The sequence below is a fragment of the Lepus europaeus genome, chromosome 8, assembly GCF_033115175.1.
Source record: "Lepus europaeus isolate LE1 chromosome 8, mLepTim1.pri, whole genome shotgun sequence".
Classification (NCBI taxonomy): Eukaryota; Metazoa; Chordata; class Mammalia; order Lagomorpha; family Leporidae; genus Lepus; species Lepus europaeus.
Window position 1 is genome coordinate 94,951,522 of NC_084834.1, and position 12,952 is coordinate 94,964,473.

At 42.8% G+C, this 12,952-nt stretch overlaps 1 protein-coding gene across 23 annotated transcripts in view; it reads left to right on the plus strand.

Moving 5' to 3' along the window:
* Positions 1 to 12,952, plus strand: part of SEC31A (SEC31 homolog A, COPII coat complex component) — an 88,796-nt gene that overhangs the window by 4,512 nt on the left and 71,332 nt on the right. For all 23 annotated transcript variants that reach the window (XM_062198576.1, XM_062198578.1, XM_062198579.1 and 20 more), the window contains exons 2-5: positions 6,710 to 6,789; positions 8,466 to 8,589; positions 9,838 to 10,036; positions 12,647 to 12,742. In XM_062198576.1, the coding sequence (XP_062054560.1) occupies positions 6,711 to 6,789; positions 8,466 to 8,589; positions 9,838 to 10,036; positions 12,647 to 12,742 (498 nt within the window). In that variant the 5' untranslated portion in view covers position 6,710. The remainder of the gene's footprint in view (positions 1 to 6,709; positions 6,790 to 8,465; positions 8,590 to 9,837; positions 10,037 to 12,646; positions 12,743 to 12,952) is intronic.

Here is a 12,952-nt window from a genome sequence, read left to right on the forward strand (position 1 = left end):
AGGCACATTGGCTCTGTATAAAATATATGATCTCATTTAAACCTCACAACATCCCATGAGTTAGTCACTCTTATTCTCATTTTACAAATGTAGGAACTGGGCCTCAAAGAGCTTCATAATGTATCCAAGGTAGCAGACCTGGCAAGTAGCAGAGCCAGTGGTCAAATTGAGGGTTGACTCCAGAGACCATGGTGTTGACCATGTGATATAGTGTCCTAATTCCACAGCTTCTAAAATGCATCTTTTTCACTCTTAACTTCATTTATGTATGGTAGTGCTTTGTCCGTAATCATTTTTTCTAAATGTTAATATTCCTTCTTTATTAATCTGTTTTAATCAGCTTTTTGTTACAAAAATGAAATACCAGAAGCATCTAAGTTTATAAAGAAAAAGGGTTTATGGTTCTGGTGCTTCAAATCTAAGGTCCAGCAACTCCATTGGTTTGGCCACTGATGATGGTATTCTTGCTGGCAGAGTCCCGTGGTGGCACAGAGCGTCACGTGGCAGGTGGCAGATTGTGTGTGTGTTTCTGTGCGGTCTCTTACAAAGCCACCAGGGTTTAATCATGGGACTGCATCCTAATGAGCCAATCCCAGCCAGTCACCCCTCTACATTTGCACCTCTAAACACCGTAATTGGATTGAGTTTCTGTCCTCTTACTATGATTAACGTAAGACTTTGGGAACCAAACCTTTAACGCCCCAAGATTTATTATTATTATTACCACTACTTTTTATCTGCGGGCCAGAGCAGGACACAGGGGCCTGGGGCCTGGCTGTCAGCAGCCCCCATCTGTTCCTGGGATGACACGTCCCTCCTGGCACCCTGAGCCCACACCTTCTCCAAACCTGCAGCTCTCCAGATCCCTCCTGCAAGCATCCTGATGCCCAGCCGAGTGCCCACGCTGTCCTGTGCCAGTCCTGCCTCTTCTGGGCCTGCCCCATCTCGTGTGAGGGCCATCAGTGGACTTGGACCGGGGCAGAGGCAAGCGGAGTGGCCATTCAGCATTTAAAGGCTTAGTACGAGTAAGCAGAACGGGAACTGAGGCAGTCAGGGCTGACATGGACCCTACACTCCTCGTTGCTCTTACCCTGACGTCCAGAACACACAGCCCTCCTGAGCGGCTTTCACTGATTCCTGTTGCATAGTGCAGCCCCGCACCATCGCTCAGCCATACAGGCCCGGGAGGGTCCTCCCACACCCAGAGCTGCCCTGCTCCTACCAGACTCCCCAGGATAAGGGCCCAGCCCCTCAGCCTGGCCCCACGGTGGCCTCCTCACAGGCAACGCCCTGAGCTGTCCACAGCTCATGGCCAACCTTTCAGTCATCCTGGTGTGGACACAATGTTCCCTCTTCCTAAACCTAGCTGGCTCCCTGCTTTGGGCCCCCAGGGTGTCTGAGCAACACCCACGGTGGCACATTTCCCTGTGGAGCCTGTGGTGCAGCTCAATGACTGAGAGGCGGGGGTTGGGGGGAAGGAGGGTTGAGGCAAAGCAACAAGTGGAGTGTGAGCTGCTGTCTGCCTGAAACCCACCCACAAAGCTTAGGTGCTTCCTCCAAGGCTGGTGCAACTCCCAGAAGTCCTCCACGACTCCCATGCCACACATGCCCTAGGCTCCCTCCACCATGGGCTTTGTCACCTGTGCTTGACCCTTGTACAGTTACCTGCTACCCCCATCACACTGTGAGCCCCTAAGTCAGAGATCTGCTTCCTTGGGACAGGCCTTCCCCAGGCAAACAACCTGCAGGCTACAGCTCCTCCTGGGTGAGAAGGCAAGGGGTTAGGGGCTGGGTTGCTGCCCCGACTCCTTCTCATACCTGCTGTGTGACCCTGGACGACCCCAGGTCTTCTCTGTGTTGTCCTATTCCCCACTGAGCAGGGAGGCAGTGAGCACTCTGCTGTTGGAGGATTCAAGCCCAGCTGCTATCCAGTCCACCAGGGCCCTAGTGCAGGTGAGCAGTCTGGAGTTTGAATTTGATCTACACACTCCTTGCCACTCAGCATCACAGAAGCCCATAGTGACGGAGCCCCTGCCCTGTGCCCAGACCCCACAGCTGGGAGCTCACCTCCCACCCGATGGGGGACTTTTGACATCACAAGTAATACCCAAACCCCGGCTTCTATGATATAAAAAAAGAATGCCTGAACTTATTGGAAGTAACAAGTAAGAGCTTGGACCCTGGAACTAAACTTCTAAGTTTAAATCTTGGCTCTGCTCCTTGCTAGCACATACTGATTCTCTTAACTTCCTTGCTTTAATTTTATAATCTGAAAAAATCTTCAAATATAAACAGTTTGAATGTATAAGATCTAGGGCATATTATTAATGTCAGGCCCTCCTAAGGGAGCTGGCAAAAGTAGCATTATAGCACATTGAGTATGTTTAACTACAGACAGACCTGATATTAAAACGAAAGTGGGAACAAAGAAGAAGAAATACAATGTAAATGTTCAATAACATAGGAATTTGGTTAAACAACTAATAAAGAGAACTAGAAACAAAACTGAGTTAGAAGAGGTTTATGGATTACTATCTCTATAGTGGCTGGGAGTCAAAGAACACCCCTTAAAGCTGACAAATCAGTAGCAGTATAAGCCTGTTTAACAGTACAAAAGTAAACACTGGGAAAGATAATATCATTGACTCTAACTGTAGTGGAAGAAGGGCAGTGAGATTATACACTACTTTCATTCGTACTATTAGTAGGGAGTCAGTTGTTAACTGTGTAAAGAAATAGAGGATTAATGGCATTAAGTAAAATTATTTAAAATTATAAAGCTAGAACCAGATGTGTATATTAGGAAAAATGCAAATATCTCGATTATCAGAAAAATGTTTTCACCAGGGGCCGGCGCCGTGGCGCAGTAGGTTAATCCTCCACCTGTGGTGCCAGCATCCCATATGGGCGCTGGTTCGAGTCCTGGCTGCTCCTCTTCCAATCCAGCTCTCTGCTATAGCCTGGGAAAGCAGTAGAAGATGACCCAAGTCCTTGGGCCCCTGCACCCGCATGGGAGACCAGAAGAAGCACCTGGCTTCTGGCTTTGGCTAGGCACAGCTCCAGCTGTTGCTGCCATCTGGGGAGTGAATCAACGGAAGGAAGACCTTTCTCTCTGTCTCTCCCCATCACTGTCTGTAACTCTGCCTCTCAAATAAATAAATAAATCTTTAAAAAAAAAATGTTTACACTGAATGAAAATAGACAACAGCAAAAGAGTTTTAAATATTTTAAATTTTAAAAATTTAAAAAGTAAATAAAGAAAGCTAGGGAATTGATCTTAATGTTTGATAAGGTGGAATTCAGGCCAAAAGGCATTATGTGAAACAAAGATTCTTCATAAATGTGCATTTGACAGTGAATATTTAATGCTATGAATATGTATCAGATGTTTACATATGACAGAGTCACCTTTTTTTCCAAGATTTTATATATTTATTTGAGAGGTAAAGTTACAGACAGTGAGAAAAGAGAGAGAGAAAGGTCTTCCATCTGTTCATTTCCCAAATGGCCACAACGGCCCGATCCAAAGCCAGGAGCCAGGTGCTTCTTCCTGCTCTCCCACGTGGGTGCAGGGGCCGAAGGACTTGGGCCTTCTTCTTCTTCTTTTTTTTTTTTATTTGACAGACAGAGTTAGACAGTGAGAGAGAGAGAGAGAGACAGAGAGAAAGGTCTTCCTTCCGTTGGTTCACCCCCCAAATGGCCGCTACGGCTGGAGCTACGCCAATCCAAAGCCAGGAGCCAGGTGCTTCTTCCTGGTCTACCACACAGGTGCAGGCACCCAAGCGCTTGGGCCATCCTCCACTGCCTTCCTGGGCCACAGCAGAGTACTGGATTGGAAGAGGAGCAACCGGGACTAGAACCTAGGGTTGGGCCATCTTCTACTGCTTTCCCAGGCCACAGCAGAGAGCTGGATTGGAAGAGTTGCAGCCGGGACAAGAACTGGCGCGCATATGGGGTGCTAGCGCTGCAGGCAGAGGATTAATCTACTGCACTACAGCCTTGGCCCCAACAAAGTCACTTTCATAAAGCAGAAGTTTCAGGAGCTACCAAGAGAAATAAGGCACAAAGGCATTGATATTAGGGGACTTTTAACAGGTGGCTCTGATTCAAGACACATTAAGTAGACAAGAAATATGGGTGCAAAAGACCAAAACAATTAAATCACTAAAGTAGATTTGATTAGTATATATTGAGTTCTAGACCCTGAAAATAGAGAGCCAGAGGTCTCTTTTTAGGTTCTGTGGACAACTAACAGAAACCCAGTATATACTGTTCCACATATAGGGAGAGAGGGAGGAATAAATAGGTGAAGTGTGGGAATTTTAGGACAGGGAAACTTCCGCATGATCTTATCATGATGGATTCTCATACATGTCTTTTCTGTGTTTGCAAAGGCCATAGAATGTGCAACACCAATAGTGACCTCTAATGTAAACTGTGGACTTTGGGTAACAGTGATGTGTCAGTGTAGTTTTGTGACTTGAAACATTATTAAGATGGGGGATAGGGGATGGTGGGAAGGATGCTAACCATACTTTTCATTCAGTTTTTCTGTGACTCTCATACTGCTCTAAAAAAATAAAATCTTTGTTGGGCTGGTGCTGTGGCGTAACGGGTAAAGCCACAGCCTGTCGTGCTGGTATCCTTTATGGGCACTGGTTCGAGTTCTGGCTGCTCCACGTCTGATCCAGTTGTCTGCTGTGGCCTGGGAAAGCAATGGAAGGTGATCCAAGTGCTTGGGTCCATGCACCCATGTGGGAGCCCCAGAAGTTCTTGGTTCATGGCTTTGGTTAGCTCAGCTCCACCATTGTGGCCATTTGGGGAATGAACCCACAGATGGAAGACCTCTCTCTCCCTCTCTCTATAACACTGCCTTTCAAAGAAAGAAAGAATAGACTAGTATGCCATGCAAATGAATTTTTAAAAAATTTTTAAAGATTTATTTATTTATTTATTTGAAAGAGTTACATAGAAAGATAAGGAGAGGCAGAGAGAGAGAGAGGTCTTCCATCAGCTAGTTCACTCCCCTGTTGGCCGCAATGGCCAGAGCCGTGTTGATCCGAAGCCAGGAGCCAGGGGCTTCTTCCAGGTCTCCCACACGGGTGCAGGGGCTCAAGGACTTAGGCCATCTTCTGCTGCTTTTCCAGGCCATAGAAGAGAGCTGGATTGGAAGTGGAACAGCCGGGACTGGAACCAGCGCCTATATGGGATGCTGGTACTGCAGGTGGCAGCTTTACCCACTACGTCACAGAGCTGGCCCCAACAAATGAATTTATGTAAAAATTAGAAATAACACAATGCCTTCTGAGTTTTTCCACCAAAGTAACTTTAGTGATAGAATATATAAATGAAGTTATATGTGTGATTATAGCTTAGAAAGACTAGTTTTCTAAATACTTCACTTTAGTTCTAAAATCTTTGGGCTTGCTTTATTCTTTCCTGTAGTAAATCTGTTTAAAATTATGTTGTTGTTTTTTTAAGATTGATTGATTCATTTATTTGAGAGGCACAGTTACAGACAGAGGGAGAGACAGAAAGAGGTCTTCCATACACTGGTTCACTCCCCATATGGCTGCAATGGCCAGAGCTGAGCTGATCTGAAGCCAGGAGCTTCTTCTGGGTCTCCCATAGGAGTTAAGGGGCCCGAGGACTTGGGCTATCTTCCAGTGCTTTCCCAGGCCATTAGCAGAGAGCTGGATCAGAAGAAAAGCAGCCAGTACTCGAACTGGTGCCCATATGGGATGCTGGTGCTACAGGTAGAGGCTTAACCTACTACGCCACAGTGTCAGCCCCCTAAAATTATTTTATAAAACTGCTCTTACCATTAAATACTTCTAATCCTGGGAGATGGACCTTATTTATTATGTGGCTTCTTTCACCTCTGATACACTGCCACTCATCCTTGTGTGAGAAGCACCTGTATAGCAAAGTTAATTTCTCAGATACTACCCTGTACTCTTTTATAGACTACTTTTCCAACTAAAGTACTACAGGATGAAAATCTCTAATTCAAAAATCCAAAGTGCTCCAAAATCCAAAACTCTTCAAGTACTGATGGTAAAGTCTATAAAAATATTCCAAAATTCAGAAAACTGAAATCTGAAGTACTTCTGGTTCCAGGCATTTTAAATTAGGGCTACTCACCCCATTAGTATGTAAAAAATTAAAATAGTCCACTGGGCGTCTCACAAACAGCTTTACAGGGGCCGGCGCTGTGGCATAGCAGGTAAAGCCACCGCCTACAGTGCTGCCGTCCCATATGGGCACCGGTTCGAGACCCGGCTGCTCCACTTCCTATCCAGCTCTCTACTATGGCCTGGGAAAGCAGTAGAAGATGGCCCAAGTCCTAGGGTCCCTTGCACAGCATGGGAGACCTGGAAGAAACTCCTGGCTCCTGGCTCCTGGCTTTGAATTGGCACAGCTCTGGCTATTGCAGCCAATTAGGGAGTAAACCAGTGGATGGAAGACCTCTCTCTCTTTGCCTCTCCTTCTCTCTCTGTGTAACTCTGACTTTCAAATAAATAAATAAAAACCTTTAAAAAATATTTTTACAAATTTGCCTTCTTTCTAATGTTGAACATTTAGAACAAATGACACCTCAACCAATTTGAATTATTGGCATTTGGGAATTATGAATGTTATGGTGATTTGTCTGGTATGTTTCTATGTTCTGTGTAATATATTTTTTGTAAACTCTTCTCTTTGGCAGGATGAAGTTAAAGGAAGTAGATCGTACAGCCATGCAGGCATGGAGCCCTGCCCAGAATCACCCCATTTACCTAGCTACAGGTAAGTTCAAAAGAGGTAAGATGATATGAGTAACCTGATTTATTCTATTCTACATCTGGCTTACTCATGCTTTTCTTTTAAAATTAGTTCAAGCTTTAACTCCTTTGGGAAGCCTTTCCTTCCCTGTCAAGGTACCCCCATGCTCTGTATCAGCCGAGTGCAGTGACTTTACTCGCGTCCTGTATACATAGCATTCATCATGTTACGGTTACATGCATGGTATCTTCCCTACTTTGCAGGGATTTTTGTTTCATCTTTATTCCTCTATTATTAATCAATGACATGTAAAAGACAGTAAATAGATACCAATTCGTGTGAATGACTTTTGATTCATTGATAGTAATTTGATACTAGTGTTTTTATATGAAAATAGGTAGATTTGGGACCAGTGTTGTGGCATAGTGGGTAAAGCCACTGCCTGTGTCACTGGCATCCCATATGTGCAGCAATTCGTGTCCTGACTGCTCCACCTGCAATCTGGCCTCCTGGTAATGACTTAGGAAAAGCAACAGAAGATGGCCCAAGGGTTTGGGACCCTGCAACCCATAAAGGAGATCCTGATGAAGCTCCTGGCTGTTGGATTCGGCCTGGCCCAGTCCTGGCTATTGCAGCCATCTAGGGAGTGAACCAGTGGATGGAAGATCTCTCTGTCTCTGTATCTCCTTCTCTGTAACTCTGATTTTCAAATTAAAAAAAATTTTTTAAGACTTAATAACTTTATTTGAAAGGCAAAGTTAGAGGAAGAGACAGAGCAAGGAGAGAGATCTTCCATCCACTGGTTCACTCCTCAGATGGCTGCAATGGCCAGGGCTGCGTCAGACCAAAGCCAGGCGCTTCTTCTGAGTCTCCCACATGGGTGCAGGGCCCAACCACTTGGGCCATCTTCCATTGCTCTCCCAGGCATATTATAAGGGAGCTGGATCAGAAGTGGAGCAGCTAAGATTCCAACTGATACTCATATGGGGTGAGAGCTGGAGGCAGCAGTTTAACTTACTGTGTCACAACACTGTCAGATAAATCTAAAAAAAAAATAGGTGGAGTTAAATCATGTGAGCAGATATAGTAAATCATGTGATCATTTTTGCAAAGAGCTTTTTTTTAAAAAAAGATTTTATTTATTTATTTGAGAGGCAGAGTTACAGACAGAAAGAGAGAGACAGATAGAAAGGTCTTCATCTTCTAGTTTACTCCCTATGTGGCTGAATGGCCAGAACTGGGCTGATCCAAAGCCAAGAGCCAGGAGCTTCTTCTGGGTCTCCCAAATGGGTGCAGAGGCCCAAAGACTTGGGCCATCTTCTACTGCTTCCCCAGGCCATGATCAGGGAGCTGGATCAGAAGAGGAGCAGCCAAGACATGAACAGGCGCCCATATGGAATGCCAGCAGTGCAGGCAGAGGCTTAGCCTACTATACCACAGCACCGGCCCCCAGAGAACTATAAAAACTTTCTGCGCTCTCTGCCCACTCTCATATATACTGTCTTTCAGCCCTGTGCCAGAATCTCATTGCGGTAGTAATTTAAGCACCTGTTCAATGGCATACGTGCTGAGATTTCAGCCTCTCATGTGACATTCGTGAGCAAGATAATTAAAAATCATGCTTTTGATTTTTATTTTGTATAATTTTCTCTGAGCTTTCTAATTTGCATATGTGGTTACCATAAATGTATTTTCTATAGGAACATCTGCTCAGCAATTGGATGCAACATTTAGTACCAATGCTTCCCTTGAGATATTTGAATTAGATCTTTCTGATCCATCCTTGGATATGAAATCTTGTGCTACTTTCTCTTCTTCTCACAGGTATGAGGTTCAGCTTAAATTCATACGATTATTTACATGTTGTGGTTGGTGTCTATTTTTGGTATAATTATGTCATCATTAGAAACTGCAAGACAAATCATCAGTGATATAAAATATATTGTGAGAAAGTATATAAGTAGATTTTTAAGGAAGTAAAGAAGTGTTTATATGTTATATTGACTATTTTTTGCTTGCTGTTATGGATAGGATAGAAAGGGGAGGCCATAGTTTCTAGTATTTTCTTTACTTGGTTACTTTTTCTATTTTTTTCTATCTCCTCTGTGTCACTTGTTTATTAAAAAAAGGTAGGTGAACATTTTCTAGGTTGGACTTTGACATTTATTCATAGTTCTGAAAATATGTGCTGCTCACCTGAAATAAGTATATTAATCACAATACTAATAAATATCTCTGAATGGCAGGTTATTTTTGTTTTCTCCTTTGTACTGATCTGTATTTAGAAATTCATTTCGCAGAGAATTTTGTTGATACGATTTATGATACAGTGGATATTTGGATCATCCTATTTAAGTACTTGTGCCCTAATAGAGTACAGAGAAAGGATACTTTTCATTTGAGTGATAACATAAACTTCACTGCCTTAATATCTTAACAGGTTTTGAAGAGGTTGTACTTTAGCTAACAGAATGCAGCTCATATCATGGGATGTCATGGGACTATCTCTCATACTTTGCAGAGCCCTCAAACTCATGTGAGCCCCAGATAACCTCAGTGTTTCTAGTTAAAACCCTTTCTCATCAGATACCTGCATACCACCTTGGTATTTCATCTCCATGCCAGACTAGGATCTTCTTGTGCACTACCTTTGGGGTTACTTGTCACAGTAGGCATAATTTTGGTATTGCTTTTCTACCGTCAGAAAACATTATTTTTCTTAGAAAATTTCACCTTTATTGTTCAACAGAGCACTTTTTAGTGACCACTTCTGTAGTCAAACAGAATGTGTTTGTTTTGCTACATAAAATGAGGGGTGAAGCTATTCTCCAGCCGGTCTTATGGTAGACAACTAAAGTATGCTTTGCTACGGTACACTGCCCCTGCAGTTTTTCCTCTGGGTAAATAAAAAACAAAGTGCCATTTCATCAAACTTGTGCAGTTACCAGATTGGAGGGGGAGCATTTTTTGGAGTATTGATGAGAGCATTAAAAATTCAGTATATAGTTTCAGATTCTATTCAGTATTTCTTTGACTTCAGCAATTAATTATTTTACTCATTTTCTCCTAAAGGTACCACAAGTTAATTTGGGGGCCATATAAGATGGATTCCAAAGGAGAAGTCTCTGGAGTTCTGATTGCAGGTGGTGAAAATGGAAATATTATTCTTTATGATCCTTCTAAAATTATAGCTGGAAACCAGGAGGTTGTGATTGCCCAGAATGACAAGCACACTGGCCCAGTGAGAGCCTTGGATGTAAACAATTTCCAGGTTAGACTCTGTTACATGTATTCATACATCTGAAAATATACACTGCTCATTTCAGATAAGTATATGAATCTACTGTGACTCAGTCATGAATTTGAAAGCCACAATATGTGTCCACATGCAGGTTGATGAGTGAGTACATTTGTGTGACGATTGGTGGGTTCAGAGTTAGGATAAGGGTGAAAATGATTAACTCCATGGAAGGGAACAGGCTAATAGGTTTGTCTCTAGAAGTCTGGAGGTATCAGACCATTGGAATGGACCTTTTTTAAACATTAGCAGTACTATGAATTGGAAATCTTGCCTTTTAAAGTCTGTGATAGGTCAGCATTAGGGTGGTGTTATTTTGTCTGGGTTAATTCACTTTGTTAATTAAGAAAGTTTGCATTTATGACAGATCACTACCCTATGAAATAATTAGAAATTATATGAATGTAATACAGATTTAACAAATAGGCAGTTAAGGGGCTGGCACCGTGGCTCACGGAGACCAGGAGGAAGCACCTGGCTCCTGGCTTCGGATTGGCGTAGCTCTGGCCATAGTGGCCATTTAGGGGGTGAACCAACGGAAGGAAGACCTTTATCTCTGTCTCTCTCTCTCACTGTCTATAACTCTACCTGTCAAAATAAAAAAAAAAAATTAAAAAACAAAAACAACAAATAGGCAGTTAGGGTTCTTCTGTTGCCTTCATAAATATTATTGAATATTAATTACATAAATGCATAGGTTAGCAAAGATCTTGAGTTAATAAAATTCTAGATTGTAATAACCAGAAAAATGGATAGCATATTAAGAAAGTTTTAAGGGGCTGGCACCGTGGCACAGTAGGTTAATCCTCCACCTGTGGCGCCGGCATCCCGTATGAGCGTGGTTCTAGTCCTGGCTGCCCCTCTTCCAGTCCAGCTCTCTGCTGTGGCCTGTGTAAGCAGTGGATGATGGCCCAAATGCTTCGGCCCCTGTATCCGCATGGGAGACCAGGAAGAAGCACCTGGCTCCTGGCTTCGGATTGGTGCAGCTCCGCCCATTGCGGCTATCTGGGGAGTGAACCAGTGGAGGGAAGACCATTCTCTCTGTCTCTCCCTCTCACTGTTTGTAACTCTACCTCTCAAATAAATAAAAAAAAGTTTTAAATAGCTATTTTTCTTGTATTATGCGTAGAACCTGAGGATATAGAAATAGAGCCTGGGCCAGCACTGTGGCATAGAAGGTTTTTCCTTTTTTTTTTTTTTTTAAAGATTATTTAGTTATTTACTTGCAAGAGTTAGAGAGAGAAGGAGAAACAGAGAGAGAGAGAGAGAGAGATTGTCCATCTGCTGGTTCACTATCCAACTGGCTGCAACAGTTTTAGGGTCTTTTTGACCATAAAGGCATGTAACAGTGATAACTTAGAATTATTGCCACCTGGAACAAGATTACATGTAAATGAACTAGAAAAATGTGAAGATTTAAGATGAGGTACCACTATGCCTCTGTAGTCCAACTCTGAAAGCTGGCTTAAAGGTGTCCTAAGAAAGATGCTATACTTTTAGTATTCAGCTGTTTTGTTTTGTTTTTAAGATTTATTTATTTATTTGAGAGAATTACAGAGAGAGAGAGAGAGGTCTTCCGTCTGCCAGTTCACTCCCCAAATGGCCGCAATGGCTGGATATGGGCCGATCTGAAGCCAGGAGCTAGGAGCTTCTTCCTGGTCTCCCTTGTGGGTGCAGAGACCCAAGCAGTTGGACCATCTTCCACTGCTTTCCCAGGCCATTGGCAGGGAGCGGGATTGGAAGAGGTGCAACTGGGACACAAACCACCACCCATATGGGATTCCGGTGCTGCAGACAAGGCTTTACCTACTATGCCACAGCGCCAGCCCCTCAGCTGTTTCTGAAAGCAGTAAATGTGACCTTTATTTGTCTCCCAGAATAAGATTTTTTTGTAAGGATTGCTATGAAGCCACAAAGAATAATCCCCATGTGGTTAAATGATTGTTCCAAAATTTATTCATGTAATTGTTCTTTTTATGATGTCGTCCATTGAAACTAGTTTGTTGTTAGTAGACCTTTTTTTATTTTTAAAGATTTATTTACTTTGTTTGAAAGTCAGAGTTACAGAGAAAGGGAGAGACAAAGAGAAAGGTCTTCCTTCTGCTGGTTCACTCTTAAGATGGCTGCAATGGCCAGGGCTGGGCTAAACCAAAGCCAGCAGCTTCAGCTGGGTCTCCCACATGGATAGCAGGGGCCCAGGGGCCACCTTCTGCTGCTTTCCCAGGCACATTAGCAGGGAGCTGGATCAGAAGTGCAGCAGTGGGGATAGGAACAAGGCGCCCATGTTGGGATATTGAATGCCAGTGTTGCAGGTGACGGCTTTACCCACCATGCCACAAAGCTGGCTTCCCTATTTCTTTTTAGTTAAATAGTTATAGACTATGTTTCTCTAAAAACCTAATTAAAATGTGAAGAAATGTTAAGTATAGCTACATAGGAATGCATGCAAATGTGTTTTTGCTTTTTCAATTAAATTTTAAAAAATTGTATTTGTGAAACTAACATCTTTCCAGCTCTGAACTGTTATTCTGAGTTCTCAACATTCATAAGTTCTGTTTAGTTATGAATAATTTCTTTTCACAGACTAATCTTGTAGCCTCTGGTGCTAATGAATCTGAAATCTACATTTGGGATCTAAATAATTTTGCAGCTCCCATGACACCAGGAGCCAAAACACAGGTATTGTATGATTTTGATGAATATAAGCAAAAGAGCTCAAAGTAGTTAATTATTTCAGTTTTAAATGTTTTCACACAAATCATTGTTAAATGTCATTGTATTAATACTTTGTTTACAGTATTGGTGAGTTCTTCTCTGGTTTACATTTATTCAGCACTATCATATACTACCAGACATACTGTAGTAGCAAGTAGACAATGATTCTTAATA